This window comes from Capronia epimyces, assembly GCF_000585565.1.
Source record: "Capronia epimyces CBS 606.96 chromosome Unknown aczIQ-supercont1.1, whole genome shotgun sequence".
Lineage (NCBI taxonomy): Eukaryota > Fungi > Ascomycota > Eurotiomycetes > Chaetothyriales > Herpotrichiellaceae > Capronia > Capronia epimyces.
Genome location: NW_006912904.1, coordinates 4,013,076 through 4,027,493, shown reverse-complemented (window position 1 = coordinate 4,027,493; position 14,418 = coordinate 4,013,076). Strand labels below are relative to the sequence as shown.

At 52.1% G+C, this 14,418-nt stretch overlaps 5 protein-coding genes across 5 annotated transcripts; 2 read left to right on the top strand and 3 right to left on the bottom strand.

The window, feature by feature from the left end:
* Positions 1–915: 915 nt before the first annotated feature.
* A1O3_01449 (uncharacterized protein) lies at positions 916–1,341 on the bottom strand (the record flags this gene model as incomplete). The annotated part of the gene is made up of 1 exon (XM_007731595.1): positions 916–1,341. One exon carries the CDS (start codon positions 1,339–1,341, stop codon positions 916–918), a length of 426 nt encoding a protein of 141 aa, XP_007729785.1.
* A 2,421-nt stretch (positions 1,342–3,762) lies between these two features.
* Positions 3,763–4,929, top strand: A1O3_01448 (uncharacterized protein; the record flags this gene model as incomplete). The annotated part of the gene is made up of 1 exon (XM_007731594.1): positions 3,763–4,929. One exon carries the CDS (start codon positions 3,763–3,765, stop codon positions 4,927–4,929), a length of 1,167 nt encoding a protein of 388 aa, XP_007729784.1.
* Positions 4,930–6,910: 1,981 nt separating this feature from the next.
* On the bottom strand, positions 6,911–9,422 carry A1O3_01447 (uncharacterized protein; the record flags this gene model as incomplete). The annotated part of the gene is made up of 6 exons (XM_007731593.1): positions 6,911–7,104; positions 7,149–7,388; positions 7,514–7,579; positions 7,639–7,924; positions 8,095–9,243; positions 9,288–9,422. The coding sequence occupies 6 exons, from the start codon at positions 9,420–9,422 to the stop codon at positions 6,911–6,913; spliced, it is 2,070 nt and encodes a 689-aa protein (XP_007729783.1).
* Positions 9,423–9,985: 563 nt separating this feature from the next.
* Positions 9,986–10,782, bottom strand: A1O3_01446 (uncharacterized protein; the record flags this gene model as incomplete). The annotated part of the gene is made up of 2 exons (XM_007731592.1): positions 9,986–10,573; positions 10,726–10,782. The coding sequence occupies 2 exons, from the start codon at positions 10,780–10,782 to the stop codon at positions 9,986–9,988; spliced, it is 645 nt and encodes a 214-aa protein (XP_007729782.1).
* Positions 10,783–11,586: 804 nt separating this feature from the next.
* A1O3_01445 (uncharacterized protein) lies at positions 11,587–14,274 on the top strand (the record flags this gene model as incomplete). The annotated part of the gene is made up of 6 exons (XM_007731591.1): positions 11,587–11,816; positions 11,872–12,114; positions 12,168–12,748; positions 12,810–12,844; positions 12,893–14,118; positions 14,175–14,274. 6 exons carry the CDS (start codon positions 11,587–11,589, stop codon positions 14,272–14,274), a joined length of 2,415 nt encoding a protein of 804 aa, XP_007729781.1.
* Between the last annotated feature and the right edge of the window lie 144 nt (positions 14,275–14,418).

Here is a 14,418-nt window from a genome sequence, read left to right as displayed (position 1 = left end):
GGACAAGGCCTCGCAGATACCCAATTTGGTATCTGTCGGAAAGGTTTCCTCATGGGGATTCGCAATCCTGGAGCCTCTGTGGCAAAAACATGTACGGCCGACCCCTAAAAACAACCGCCTGTTTGTCCTCTTGCTTAGCTGCTGAGTGGTACTTGGGAGGCTTAGGGGAGTGAAGGAAACAAGGTGAAAGAGAAGAAGAAAACGAAAAGGGTTGGGTCAGGGGGGGCTGGAGGGGGAGCAAGGCTCAGGGGTCCGAGGGGTTACAATCGAGACGGACATGACGTCGCTATCCAACAAACAAGTTCCAATCCTATGTGCATACAAACTAATATCCTCCGACCCCAATTTGAACACCCAAAATCCTAGAAAAACGAACTGGCTCGGTCTGCCCGGATTGTGGCCAGCGGCAACTTTGTGCAGTAAACATGGCATATGTCTTCTGCGCAGTTGCCAGCTGTATTGCTCCCGTTTTCCTCCAATTGCCCAGACTCTTCTGGGCAATTGTAGCCGTAACATTTGCGGCACTTCTGGCATCGCCGGTAGGCGTGGTAGGCGGCCTCTGGTCCATGCATCCCTAACTTGAAGGCCCCACCAAGCTCTGCTTGGTGGTCCCAAGGTATGCTGTTTTGGTCATTATTCTTGTCAGTTATCGCATCCAACTGCGCACGGTTGGGCCGGTCTTTGTGTAAGGACTGAAAGTGCTTCCTTAAGTCATGACATCCATAATAGCGTGGTTGAGATGCTGCGCATATGGGTCCTTCAACATGCCCCAGGCAGAAAAACAAAATAATCGGAAAACCAACAACATGCTTGGAGTTGCCAGGCAGCGCCTTAAGCTCTCCGAGCTGACTGATAATATGATCCAGCAAATCCTTGACATCAACTATAATCAAGTAGTTAGTATCATGGCTTCAATCAATGGGTCCTAGGATCATTCCAACCTAGCGTTCTCAAAGGCTGATTTCTCGTCTTGTATAGTAGCACTACAAGGAGCTCTAACTCAGTCGCGAGAATTTCTTCTTCCTGTCCACCGCTCTGTGTGTATCTTTCAAGCTTCTTCAGTTCCTCGTCCCACTCCGACAAGACTTTTTCCAGCAAAGTGTAGTTGTTCCGGGTCTTTGGATCCTGGTCCTCCAATCCCTTGCTGGAGACTGTCTCCTTGTACTCTTTGTGGGTACGGTAACTGGAGGATAGACGACTTCGAAGACGGTGGAACACTTGGTATTGGTTGATGGTATCTTCCTTTGCCTGGCCGATAGAGAGGGCAAATTCTGCAACCCTCTTGAGGTTCGTGGCCGTTGCCAAGGCTGTTCCGATTTCGGTATCCAGATGGGAGATCATCTTGAATAGATTGGAATACCATCTTTCCGCTACAGAGAGCAATGACAGCCTTTTAGGCATTTCAGGATCTAGCAAGAGCAACATGGCTGGGCTGAGGACAACAGGCAAACAACTGAGGCTCTTGGTACAAAGCAGCGCTTTGAGAGAACACGAGAGGTCTCATAAGGACAAAGGATGTGAGTAAGAGACACAACTACCTTGAATGAAGCCTCTGCTGGTGGACGCCCAGCGTGACAAAGATAGCCACCTTAGGCGAGGATGGTGGTTGTCCGAGGCTGAGACGCCCCGAATGGGACGTCCGTTGAGGCATTGCAGGACAAAGACAAATGCCTGATGTGGAGATATTCAACTTGGTGGCTGAGGCTGAGCCCCTGAACTGGCGGATCTCAAACTTGGAGAGAAAGACAAGTCATGTTCAAACAAAGATCGGCGCAGACAGAGGCAGATCCCCTTGAACAACGCGGGCCTCTTGGCCTCTATCCCTTTCTTTGAGCTAATCCTTCCTTTGGTATGCCTTGGTGGGAGGTGCTAGGAGATCTGACTCCACGATTAGATGGACCGTTGCAAGATATTGAGGGTGAGGCTGGAATGACTGGCACTGGTTTGGAACGTTGGCAGGCGGACATCTTCGCCCAGAGACTGTAAGGCTCTCTGTGATCAGTCTCATTCTGCCTCTGTTGATCCTGGACATGTCTCCTCCTATCTAAAGGAACCTCCTGTAGTGGGTTGCTGCAACCACCAAAGCACCGACTCTATTGCAGAGCTAGTCGAGATCGGCCCATCCAGAATAATGGTGATGGGCAGCGGACACAAACAAGCAAGAATCTCCCTTTACCATCCTGTACTATCTAGGCCCCCGGTTGGTGGGCAGGTACATAGGTCTCCTGCTGTGACAGTGAGTGCCTCATACGGCAGGGCAGTCGAGACGCCTCCTGCACACTGAGTCCTGTGTCTTGCACGTGCAGGCCCGGCCTGAAACCCTTGTTCGTCTTTCTAGCAACCGTGGTGTTTGGCTCCTGATTACTGCAAATCTCATCTGCTCCATCCAACAGAGAAACACCGCTGCTCACCGCCGAACTGTCCACAGGCCCAGATGTACCTACTCGTTATCAGATCAAAGGCGGCGGTTAGCTAGGATAGGGGTTGCCGGCCGATTCCCCACCTCTCAATTGTACAGGCCAGTTCAGGGCTTTTTGCAACACCCAGTCACTTGATTCTTGTTGAACACTTTTCGGTAACACTAAGCACCGGCATGGAATAGTCCAGCATGGCATTCTTGGAGCTTTCACAGGCGCTTGGACACAGTGAGGGCGATATAGATATATTTGCGCGCAAAGCGGACGAGTCAAGTTGTCCAGTAACGACCTCGACTTCAGCTTTAGCTCACTGTGGGATCAAAATCAACACTTTGAGATTATGGCCCACATTATCACGGGACACGCCTAGTTCTATGCAGCCTTCTGGATGCTGTTCAAGGACTACAATATGGCCAGGAATTGGAATTCCCTGAGCCACTCGTCATTCCTGTCATGGCATGTGCCAGGTGGAAGCAACTAGGGATACATTCCAGTCACAGAAATTTGACGTAGACATTCCAGACAGATCAATAGAATTGACATTCCATAGCAAGTTCCAAACAGTTGTCTGTGTCTAACGGTTTATAAGTACTCGTTCAGGCAGACAGACTTTATCCGCCTCCATCTCGGGTTTATCAACATTGATCTGTCCAGCCGCTCGCTATATATTTGGGTTCAGCCCCAACGAGTGAGGCCTAGTCAACACCATATTGAGCGACTTTCAAAGACCTCGAGAAGTTCTTGACTGAGCGTCCCCCTGGCAGCGCCGAGACCATGGACGAAGCGGAGAAAAGGGAGTTTTGGCTCGTGCGTTACCACGAATGTGGTAAGTCTACTTCATACTTTGTACGATGGCTTTCTATCTAATCGAGTACTAGAGCATATCAGGGAGTATGTGATTAGCTTCTGGCCACCAGCAAAAAGGTCACGATATCAACACTGGCTGTCTCTCAGAGCCGGGCATGCCAGGGATTGGGTGGTGCCCTCCGACATGAGAGCTCTTATCAGGCGAGTGAACTTTAATGAAAACAACCGGCATCGTACATGGGGCGACCCCAGCAGCTGTGTCAGATTCCTGATTCAAATGGACGAAGCCCATCCCTTGCATCCAGAGCCGGTCTTCCTTTTTCGAATTGGTGAAATTTGTTTTTTCCTCATCCCCGAACACCGCCATTCGCCTCTCCACCGTTACCACTACGAAGTGGAAGAGCACAGGCGACACCCATCCTACACTGGATATGGAGTGTTGTATGGCAGCGAAGACGGGGTTACAAGTCCTCCTCCAAGACCTGATCGCAGCCTCTGGGTATTCCATGACCACCCCTCGCCATTATATTGGCAACAGATGGAGATTTTCCGTCCTCCTCTCGAAGCTCCTACCGCATACCTTGATGGTTCCTCTCCCCGCCCAATCAAGGCCTTGCCTTTGGAATTCGGCTTCTTCTTAGGAACCTTATGGGGTAGGAAAAACAAGCCGGAGTATGAGGCCGCCCGTCGGGACAAATACGATCGGGATTGGATGCACAACTTTGAACCAACTCCGCTTGTGGTCTTGCTTCATCCAATCGACAAGAGCTATTGGGTGCTCTTCAACTACCTACCCGGTAAAAAAAGGAGTGGGCCATGGACCAAAAACTTGTCGGATACTCATCATAATACTCATTCTGATAATTGCGACCTCTGTGAAATGTGCTGTGAACGATGTTACGAGCCGACCGATCTCTGGACGCACGAAACATGGCGGGGATACCGGTATGAAGAACAAGTCCGAGAACTTTGGCGAGTGGAACCTATTGAACGACTCGAAGACTCGGATTTTTGGGAGCGGGCTGGCATCACTCCATTTTCGGTCCTCCGAATCCCACCCTTGGGAGATGACGACGACTCCTCTGAAGACGACTCCTGTCCAAAATGGATTTTTGACGAAGAGCTGGTTGAAACCGAACCAGAAAAAGAAGAGGAGCAAAGCAGTCGAGACCATGGGCCATTTATCGAGGTCGTTCAGAGTAACTGCGAGGAGGCGACCGCTTACAAAATGTTCTCGGAGGCTACGAATGTACGTCCCAACCCATTCAAAGCCAAACATGCAGAGTGGAAGGAGTACTGGGACAAGTATGTATCTGTGCCAGCTCCTGGTGCCTCGCCCTCCAGTGCAGCAAACCAAGAAGGTCAGGATCAGGGTCCGGGTCCGAGCGAACAACCGGTTGTGGAGGAGTGGAGATGTGCAAGTTGTCCAAAATGTCGTTTGCGCAACCAACCCACAGGTAACGAGGAGGATAACGAGGATGAGGAGACTGAGCGGTGGCCTGAGCCTGAGCGTGAAATGATGCACATGCCGAGGGTGAGGCTGAATCCGGGGAAAAGGCGGAGGAGGCCGAGGGTGAAGCCGGGGCGAGGTGGAACCAGCGCCAAAGTTGAGGTTGAAGCTGAGCCCGAGCCTGCTTCGGCGTCCAGTCCAGAACCACAACGTCCAAGCAGCACCGGAGGATCTGGTCAACAAGAGGGAACTTGAGGCCATTGGGATCAGTGGTCGACGACCGCCGTCTTTCAGGTTCCGAGCACTGCTACCTTATGCCAGTATGGCACTAATTTGGTAAGTAGGAACTGGCGGCAACTTGGCGTTTATCATTCGAGAATATCGAGGATATGATTGTGATAGTGTGTCTCTTGACAAGGCACGGGACCACAGAGAAGGAAGAGTGTTGCGTTTTGGAAGGACGAAAGGGCGGTTCGAGTTTGTTTCGGGTAGTTTCTTAGTTACCTTTGCAGTGGCTAGGTATTATTGATTGTTCAACGGCATTTCCAAGGGAGGCTCGTGATCAAGGTCTCTGTTCTGCTGCCTACTTTATGAAGGTGCTCTTTGGGACGCAACTACGGTGCGAGTGGTATGTACCACAGTAAGTGTATGGGGGATAGGGAATAGGGGATAGGGGATGGGTTAGGTTGAATTTCCTGCCGCTCTTACAGTACTGTAGCCGTAGGGCCTCTTGCCGCTATTATTATTGTGCAGTCCGTCCATACTGTAGTGTACATTCTGCTACATTTAGGTACCTCGAGGTACCTACTAATATAGCCATTATGCTACCTTATCCCTAGTACCTGCGGGTAGGTATCTGGGTACCTGTAGGTACCTAGGTAATACTATGTACAGAGTAGAGACCTTATGTATCCCGTCCGTGAGAAAAGGCTGGCTTGCTGTCCCTATCACTATCACCGGCTGTGGTTGTAGTTGGCATTCCATCCAAGTCCTGTGTATCATGATGTAATGCCCACATCACACCGACAAAGGCTGGTGTTACTTGTTACCTATATGCTCTTCCTCTTGCTCAGTCATCATGTATCCGTACACTGTACCAACTGCGCTGTGCAGCTAACATTACCCTGCGCCAGAGAATGGCGAAGTGATAAGATTCCTCACATAAAAGCGACAGCACTCCTCGCCTCAGCTTCACCTCACCTCACCTCATCCACACTGATCTGATCTGAAGTGCAGTACAGGTGTTCTGTTTCCTGCTAGACCTCAGACACTACCCAGAAATCAAAAAGAAAACAACACATGCTGCATACCAGTAACTAGTCGGATATCAGTTTCAACTTAACTACTAGCACAGTCTAGTGCCACCTTCCTCCTCCTCCTTCCCTCCTCATTCGGAGCGACCATGTTCCCAACCAGAGCTCGCTATATCGAAGACTCAACCCAACTACGATGACCTTGAAGAGCGACTGCACGAGGAGGATGACACTGACATTCAGAGGTGGAAGAGTCGATCAGACCAAAGCTTCCGACGGCTTGTGCGAGACATCGTGTGTCTATTGGCAGCCATCGCCGCCACGCCGCCACATTGGTTGTCGGTGTCATTCTGGGATGTATGTGCACAAGATGCCGCAGATCCTTGGACACAGCACGAACCAGGGTCTGGGGTCTGTCGAGGACGGTGCAAACGAGGACTCGAGATATGCTGGAAACAATATAAGCCAGTATCGGTACTGTATATATTTAGTGAGGTCGGTAGTGTTACTCGTCCACGCTGTTTCCGTCTCGATGCGCAGGCATGTTGAAGCTCAACGGGCGGAGGACGGATGGCTGTCCATGTCGTTACCGTAAGTGGCTGACGTTACTGATAGTCATTCAGTAAGTTCAAGGTGATTGGACGTTGATGCACCACCGGAGCGCTCTTCTACTTCCTTGCTCCTTGCAACGAATTATCTGGCTATACTATATAGAATGGTGGAAGTAAACTGCAGAGGAGAAGACTTGTTGCTTAAGATGGGGCCGTACCATACACTGTGTGGTGGTTTGAGGAGAAACCTAGCATGGTGCTGTGATCTCGCTGACATTGCTAGTCTATCGTCCATCATATATCAGCTCCCTCATGAGTGTTGCGGACGGATTCGTCAAGTTCAAGTTCCGCCTCCACTTTATGAGTCATGGTCCATCTTTTGTCCATTTCAACAACTCGTCCCTTCCCTGATGCTGCTGTTCTTCCAGCCCTCTAAGTAGGGGACGCCATCTCAGACGTGTAGCGGATCCACGCAATCCCCAACCTACGGTAAGATACTTCAGGTGAGACCTCCCGGCCCAGAAACCCGACCAACGTGGCCATTTCGTCCTGGCTCGCGCCCGGCTCGAGCACCAACTTCCGATATCGCCGGCTCTGGGAGGACTCGATGGCGTCAGGACCGGTGCCTGTGGCGAAAGCAGTACTCCGTAGACTCAGACTTCGCACTTACATTTAGCAGTACAGTAGGAGTAGTATCCTGCCTCATAGTCGCCCATCAGATGCCCAAATGTGGCATACCAGTGTCCCCACTCGTGCGTGTCCATGTCTCCGCCCAGCGCCTCGGGACCGTCGAACAGCCTCAGTCGCCGACGCAGAAGGTCGTACTCTACTCGACCGCGAAATCCATGGCTCGCACTTCTTCGGTACTGGAAGCCTGGTGGATCTTCATGTCGAACATAGCCAAGTGCAGCTGCACCAGGTAGAAGACAGGGCCGAAAGTCAAATGGCTAGTGCGCAGGAGGCCGTCGATCATTGCAGTGGCCCATACACACTCTCCGCGGTGTTTGTCTGGGCTATGTAACGCCTTTTCTGTACCTGCATCTGTCTTTCTTGCCTGCTTTTGAGCTTTCTCTGCAGTGCTTTGCTGGGCTTTGCTTGTATCTATTTCTGTCAAAAGTGTCCCTTTTGTCTCTGTCTTGCCCAGGTCCTGGCAAAGGTACGAGTGGAGTAGTCACAACTCAAGTCCCGCAGGTGCGACGCTGTCCAGCACCAGTTTTCGAGGAACTTCCTGGGAGTCTCGCCGAAGTCGACCGTGCCTTTGGTGCCGTGGAACCGTGCGTAACGGGTGCGTGACACCAGATCGTGAATGGCGTGGCCGAGCTCGTGGAACAGGATGACCACGTCGAAGTGTCTGGGCAGGCTGGGCTCGTCGAGGCTAGATTTGGGGAAGCAGTTGAGCACTGCTGTGAATGGATAGTGATGGGTGCAGTCGGCAGCGAGGAAGCTCTGCAGTACACAGTACACATCGGCGTCAGCGTCAGCGCCAGCGCCACGAAGCAGGTTGCACAACACGGCCATCTCACCAGTTTCGCACAGTTTGTCCTTTGCAGTCCGCTTAATCGGCAGATTCGAAGAGGAGTGAGAAGCGAAAAGTGAAAAGTGGAAAGTGATCTTACCGCCTGCAGGTTGTGCTTGTCCTCCCGCTGGTACAAGTCGAGATAGAGATGGCCGACAAACTCGCCGCCCTGCACTTCATCGTTCCACACAATCAGCAATTCGACGTCTTGATGCCCTACATTTTCAATTTCCATCTTTTTATCCCCACGGACGTCTTCCTGCCTTACCTTCTGCGCCGTCTTGTCCTTCTCAACCACTGGCAGCGGGGCAAATGCTAGGCCGAAGATCTTCTCAAGCATGTCCGACATCCCCTGAATTGTCGTCTGCAGAGGGAAATACTCGGCAATCTTGGGTGCGTCCACCGCGTACTCGATCTGCAGCAACGACCGCTTGTAGAGGTCATAGTCCCAGAGGAAGAAACGGCCGTCGAACCTTTCCTGCTGCCCATGTTCTTGAAGGCCCAGCTCCTTTGTCCTCCTGAGCTTCTCGACAAACTCACCAACCCCATTCAAGAGACGGGTTTCAAGGTCGTCGTGAAAGTGAGTGACGGCTTCGGGAGTTTTGGCCATTCTGTCCTCCAGCCGCAAGGCAGCATGGCTGGGGTATCCGAGAAGACGGGCAGCTTCAAAACGCAGCTCGACTGTTTCCTTCAGCAACGGCGCATTTTCATTGCATTTGTTCTGGCTGGCCAGATCCAATCGTCGACGCACCTCTCTATTGCGAGCAAACGCCAGCACTGACGAGCTTGCCGGATCTGCAAGGCGGATTTTGACTTTCCCTTTCCCCATGCTCTCGTCAAAACCCTCACCCTCACCCTCACTATGGACTTGGTCGGGCTCATGGTCGTGCTCAAACTGGCTAATCAGGTCATCAGACACTCCGTCAAGCTCATCCTCGCGAACCCACTCGCAGATATCGGTCTGTTTCAAGTTCTTCAAGAATTGGTCTCGCAGCTGGCTCAGCCGGTTCTGGATAACTGCGAACCGATCTCCGAGAGGGCTAAGGAGGCCCCGGGCCAGTCGGATGCCTCGTCGAATATAACCTTTGTGCAAGTGCTCCATGAACCGCCGAAACTCAGAGTCCAAAACCTTATACTCGTCCTGGTGCTCGTCGGTCCCGGCCCCGGTCCGGGCAATAACAGCCAACCAGCTAAACAGCTGCTCACGCTTTGCCAAGTCTACGTCGACATGGAAGGCATTCAGCAAGGTCTGAGCCTCGCTCGGCGCTTCTCAGCCTTTCTATCTGGCCACACGTCCCGGTAGAAGGTCAGAATGGTGGCCTGAGTTGATATCGTGTTCTCCAGCTGGGCGAGAGGCAAGAAAACATTTCCGAATGTTGCCTCGGACGGCCGCACTGAGCGCACGATCTGATCCTGCACCTCTCGCATGTGTGTGACGAGAGTCCAGGTGTCGCCGACAATTCTGTCGGGACTTCTGGTGAATGTTGGAGCTGGTTGGGGCGGCAGCGCGCGCTTTGAAAGACATTGTTCTGACAAACCAAACTTCAGGAAGAAGTCAAAAGTGGGTGAGAGGTTTCCCTTTTCTCTATCAAGAAAATTAGCCTGGGGAGTTCCTTGACCAATGACACAGTATAGGAGAGGAATGCAATAACTAGGTAGGCGAGAATACCAATTTGTTTTATTTCTCCTTCCAATGGCTCTCGTAATAATCCAAGAGGCAATCTGACTACTAGCTAGGAACGAGACAACTGGCGGCAGGGAGGATCTTTCAGGCCTTTGAACTAGGTTGAATCCTATCAGTACTACAACATTCCGGTTGATATGACATGTGGACCAGCATATCTCATAGCATCTACTGTATGTCGTGGTCGTAAGTAGCTGGCTGACGTTACCCTGGCTTATCCTCAGCCTACTTACCGTGTATGTGGGTATGTAGACTCATTGATGATGAGCCTCAAAGATACCATATTTCCTTGCCCATCTGCCACCCTTTACCAGCCCCGATGACGATCATGGTCATGACCACGATCGCGACCATAATCATGCAATGGCCGCCTCGTCGCCGGACATTCGACGAACTTGGTGAACATAGAGACACTGGTGTCGTTCAACCGTCCCGCCTCCGTCTGCGTCCGCGTCCGCCCGACCAGTTGCTGTTCGCAATGCTCGGTACGCCGCAAGCTGCCGATATACCCTTCCAGCGGAAGGTCGTTCAGCACCGCGCGATGCATCCTCCGCCACATATAGGTGCAATGGTACAGATGGTACTCCTGGGTCATGAAGAGCTGGTCGTAGCTCCCCGTCGTAATGCTATTCAGGTTGACGGGCTCGCGGCCCTCGGTGTCGCGGAACCACCGCCAGTTTTGCAGCGAGAGGAACTCATTCACAAGCTCGGCGTCGAAACACCGCACGGGCAGCCAGGCGAACGACGTGGCATTGAACCGACAGCGCAAGGCCACCGCCTCGGCCGCCGAGCTGCCGCTGCTGTCTAGACGCATAGCGTCGCGGGCGTCGCGGATGGATAGAGTATTGTCTTCAGAACATACTGTATGAAAGAGTCCATCTTCTCTGTAAGACGTCTGGGGATGATGGTAGCATAGCCTCAATCATATGCCAACATTGCAATTCAAAGAACCACCTAGGAGAGGAGGATATTTGCCCATCTGTTCGACAAGTAGATGCTCTAGTCAAGGCATCAGTTGAATGTCATGTAATCCCGGTCTAGACTCACAGTAGATAATGGTCGTTCCTGGTTGTTGTAGATATCCTTTTCCTCCGGCCTGCCCATGGTTTGGTGAGATCTCTTGGACTGTCGTACGTATGCTGAGACTGTGGGAGTGAATGGTTCTTTGGACTAAAGTAAAAGGAGGGGATCAGTGGCTCGCAGGATCTTTATACAAGACTTCTGGCGGGATGAACAAGCATGCTTTTTTGTCGCAAATGGCCTCATCGAGTCGTGGCAGCGGCGTCTTTGTTTGACCTGCATGACCAACTCTCTTTGGTCAGCCAGAAACTCGAGTCAAACATGCAAATCAAGTTTTACTCAAACCATCGAAGTAATAGTTTCATACACCGCCGTTAACCTTGGTAGCATGCTTCCTAAGCCTCCAACGTGGCCGCACCCAGCATATTAGGCAACATGGCCCAACTGCGCTGTGCACTACTGTATCTACACTGCGCCTCAATCGACTCACTAAAGGCTATACCACTGTAGTCCCGAAGCAATGTCCATCTCCCAGCAGACTCCATTTACACGGTAGTGGCCTCTCACCTTCCAGCTCGGCTTGCAGTGGCATGCCGGACTCGCACAGCTACTCGCTCGCTAATTTGCTAGTTCTAGTTCTTCCTCGCTTCGTCAGTGGCGTCGAATGGACGTCGACCCTGACAATACAGCACACATATCAACCGCTCGAACTCGATCCGGTTAGACGTCAATTATGGCTTCCTTACCCATGCTCTCTTCTCTCTTGCTCAGCCACTTGACCCCGCGGTCGCCTCCAGCTCGACCTTCAGCCTCACCGCTCACCATGGCTGCCTGTCTTTCTTCCTCCCCGAATCTACCTTCCCATGCCTCTGAGCGTGTGTAGGCCTCATGGAGCAAGCGGTCCCCAGCGACCGAGCGATGGGTGCCTCCCCGGACCCTGTCGATCACACGGGGCTCTGCTTGCTGTCGCTTGATGGTGGTGGAGTTCGGGGTCTATCGAGTCTCCACATTCTCAAGAGCCTCATGTCGCAGCTCAACCGCCAACGTGAGGAGAATGGGGCTGCGCCTCTCAAGCCATGTCAATTGTTCGATCTCATAGGAGGGACAAGCACGGGAGGGTTGGTACACACCCCTACTTGGTGGATAATAACTGTCACTAAATCATTGTCACAGCCTGATTGCAATCATGCTTGGCCGGCTCGAGATGGACGTGGACGAGTGCATCAACGCCTACAATCGACTGATCAAGGCTGTATTCAAAGAGAAAGCGCACCGGATACCCTTTAGATTCTCAGGACGCATCCAATCGCAATTCGACAGTGCCAAACTGAAGGCGGCCATCGAGGAGGTCATCACTAGTCGAGGTTACTCTCCAACAGAACCGTTCAATGATAGGAAACCTCGCGGGTGTAAAGTGTACACACCTACCTGAGTGTTGATATGTTGGTCTCCTGCTGACAATAATATAGCTTTGTATGTACGGTGACGAAAGACCTGTACGGCATCACACACCTACGAAGTTACGACCTTCCTCAGAAACCTAGTGTGCCTGCTACTATCAGTGAAGCCGCCCTCGCCACGGCAGCGGCCACTGGCTTCTTTGTTCCCGTCTCGATCGGAGCTCGACAATTTGTAGATGGTGCGCTGGGAGTGAACAATCCAGTGGAAGAGGTGGAAGCAGAAGCATCAGACATTTGGTGTGCTGATACAGGAGATGTGAAACCGCTGGTCAAGTGCTTCGTCTCGATTGGGACGGGCAATCCTGGCAAGAAGGCAGTGGAAGACAAGCTGTTGAAGTTCTTGTCAAAAACCTTGGTCCAGATCACGACTGAAACAGAAGAGACGGCTAAACGGTTTGTCGCGAGGTGGAGACAGCATTACGACCACGGTCGTTACTTCCGTCTTAACGTCGAACAGGGCCTCCAGGACGTTGGCTTGGCCGAATATAAGGAACAAGGCCGCATCGAGACAGCCACTCATCACTATCTCGACGACCAGCAGCAGATCTTTCGGGTAGGAAAGATAGTGGGAAATTTGGAGCTGAAGCAGAGTGTGTACATGGAAGATTTCGCTTAGTTGGCGATCGTTCTCCAGCTGACGCCTCGCCATAGGAAGCGCCGAGGTTTCCTTGGTCCGTGAAATTCAAGTCAGTCGAGTTACTCGTCGTTAGTGAGCCTATATTGACTCTGGCTAGGAATACAACATTGATCGTATTCGCAATGAGTTGAGTATGGAGACAGCCCTGTATCCGGGACAGATGATTGATCCTTGCTCACACTCACATTCAGATCCAGATCGCGCAATCCTTCCCTGCCATTACATTCCCTTGCCCCGGAACGAACGCTTCGTGGGGCGGGAAAAAGTGGTGGCAGCGCTTCGCCAGCAATTGTTCACATCAGAAGCGGGCCGGAAAGTCTCTCTTGTTGGACTTGGGGGCGTAGGGAAGACGCAGGTGGCTTTCCAAATTGCATACTGGACTAAAGAACACAAGACAGACCATTCCGTGTTCTGGGTGTCGGCAATGAGCGATGCAAGCTTTGAACAAGGCTATACCGAAATATCGAAGAAGCTCGCAATCCGAAAGAAGTCCGACGACGAGGATCTCCGGGAGTCCGTACGCCGGTCGCTTGAGTCCGTTGAAAGTGGTAAGTGGCTTCTGGTGGTCGACAACGCGGACGATATGGAGGTCTTGTTTGGGTCTTCCGAAAATCGCAATGGTGTTTCCGATTACTTACCAGAGCGGGATGATGGCCTGATCTTGTTCACGACCCGCTCAATGGAGGTTGCCCTCAATGTGGGAGGTGAGATAGCTGATCTACCAGAGATGAGCCCAGACGAGGCGAAGGGTCTGCTAGAGAAGTCGTTGATTCAGAATCACATCCTTAGCGACTCCGAGGAAGTGTCAGCTTTGCTCCAAGAGCTCACCTACCTCCCATTGGCCATCACACAGGCCGCAGCATACATGAACCGGAACCAAGTGTCAATTGCCAGATACTTGGAACTTCTCCATGGGACCGAACAGGACCTGGTGGGATTAATGAGTCGAGAGTTTCGCGATCCGACTCGGGACCAACAGTCACGACATGCGGTGGCCACCACATGGCTGGTGTCATTCAACCAAATCCAAAAATCAGACCCCGATGCTGCCAACCTGTTGTCCTTTATATCGTGCATCGAACCGAAATCCATTCCAAAATCGCTCCTGCCTCCACTGCCAACGGATGAGGCGATGGTCCACGCAATAGGAACCCTCAACGTCTACTCGTTCCTGGTGCGGCGCGGGGACGGCGACACATTCGACATGCACAGTCTAGTCCACCTGGCCACGAGAATCTGGGTGGCTAGGAACGGGCCTGACGGACGGGCGGAGGCAGAAGCTATCCAGCACGTGTCCCAAGTATTTCCTTCGGATGAGTGGAAGTACCGGCACCAATGGCGAGCATATCTACCCCATGCACTTTGTCTTCTCCACTCAGACAGAACAGTGGACATAAGCAAGAGATACAAGCTCGGCGACAAGGTCGGGCGATGCTTGCGGGTGGATGGTCGGATCCGGGAAGCGGTGAAGTACCTTGAAGAGTCTCACCGCTGGCGGAAGGACCACCTTCCTCCTCATGATCCAGCCCTACTAGCATCGCAGTACAACTTAGCAATGGCATATGAGCGAAATGGACAAATTCAAGAGGCAGTTCAGCTACAGAAAGAGGTGGTACGAATTGA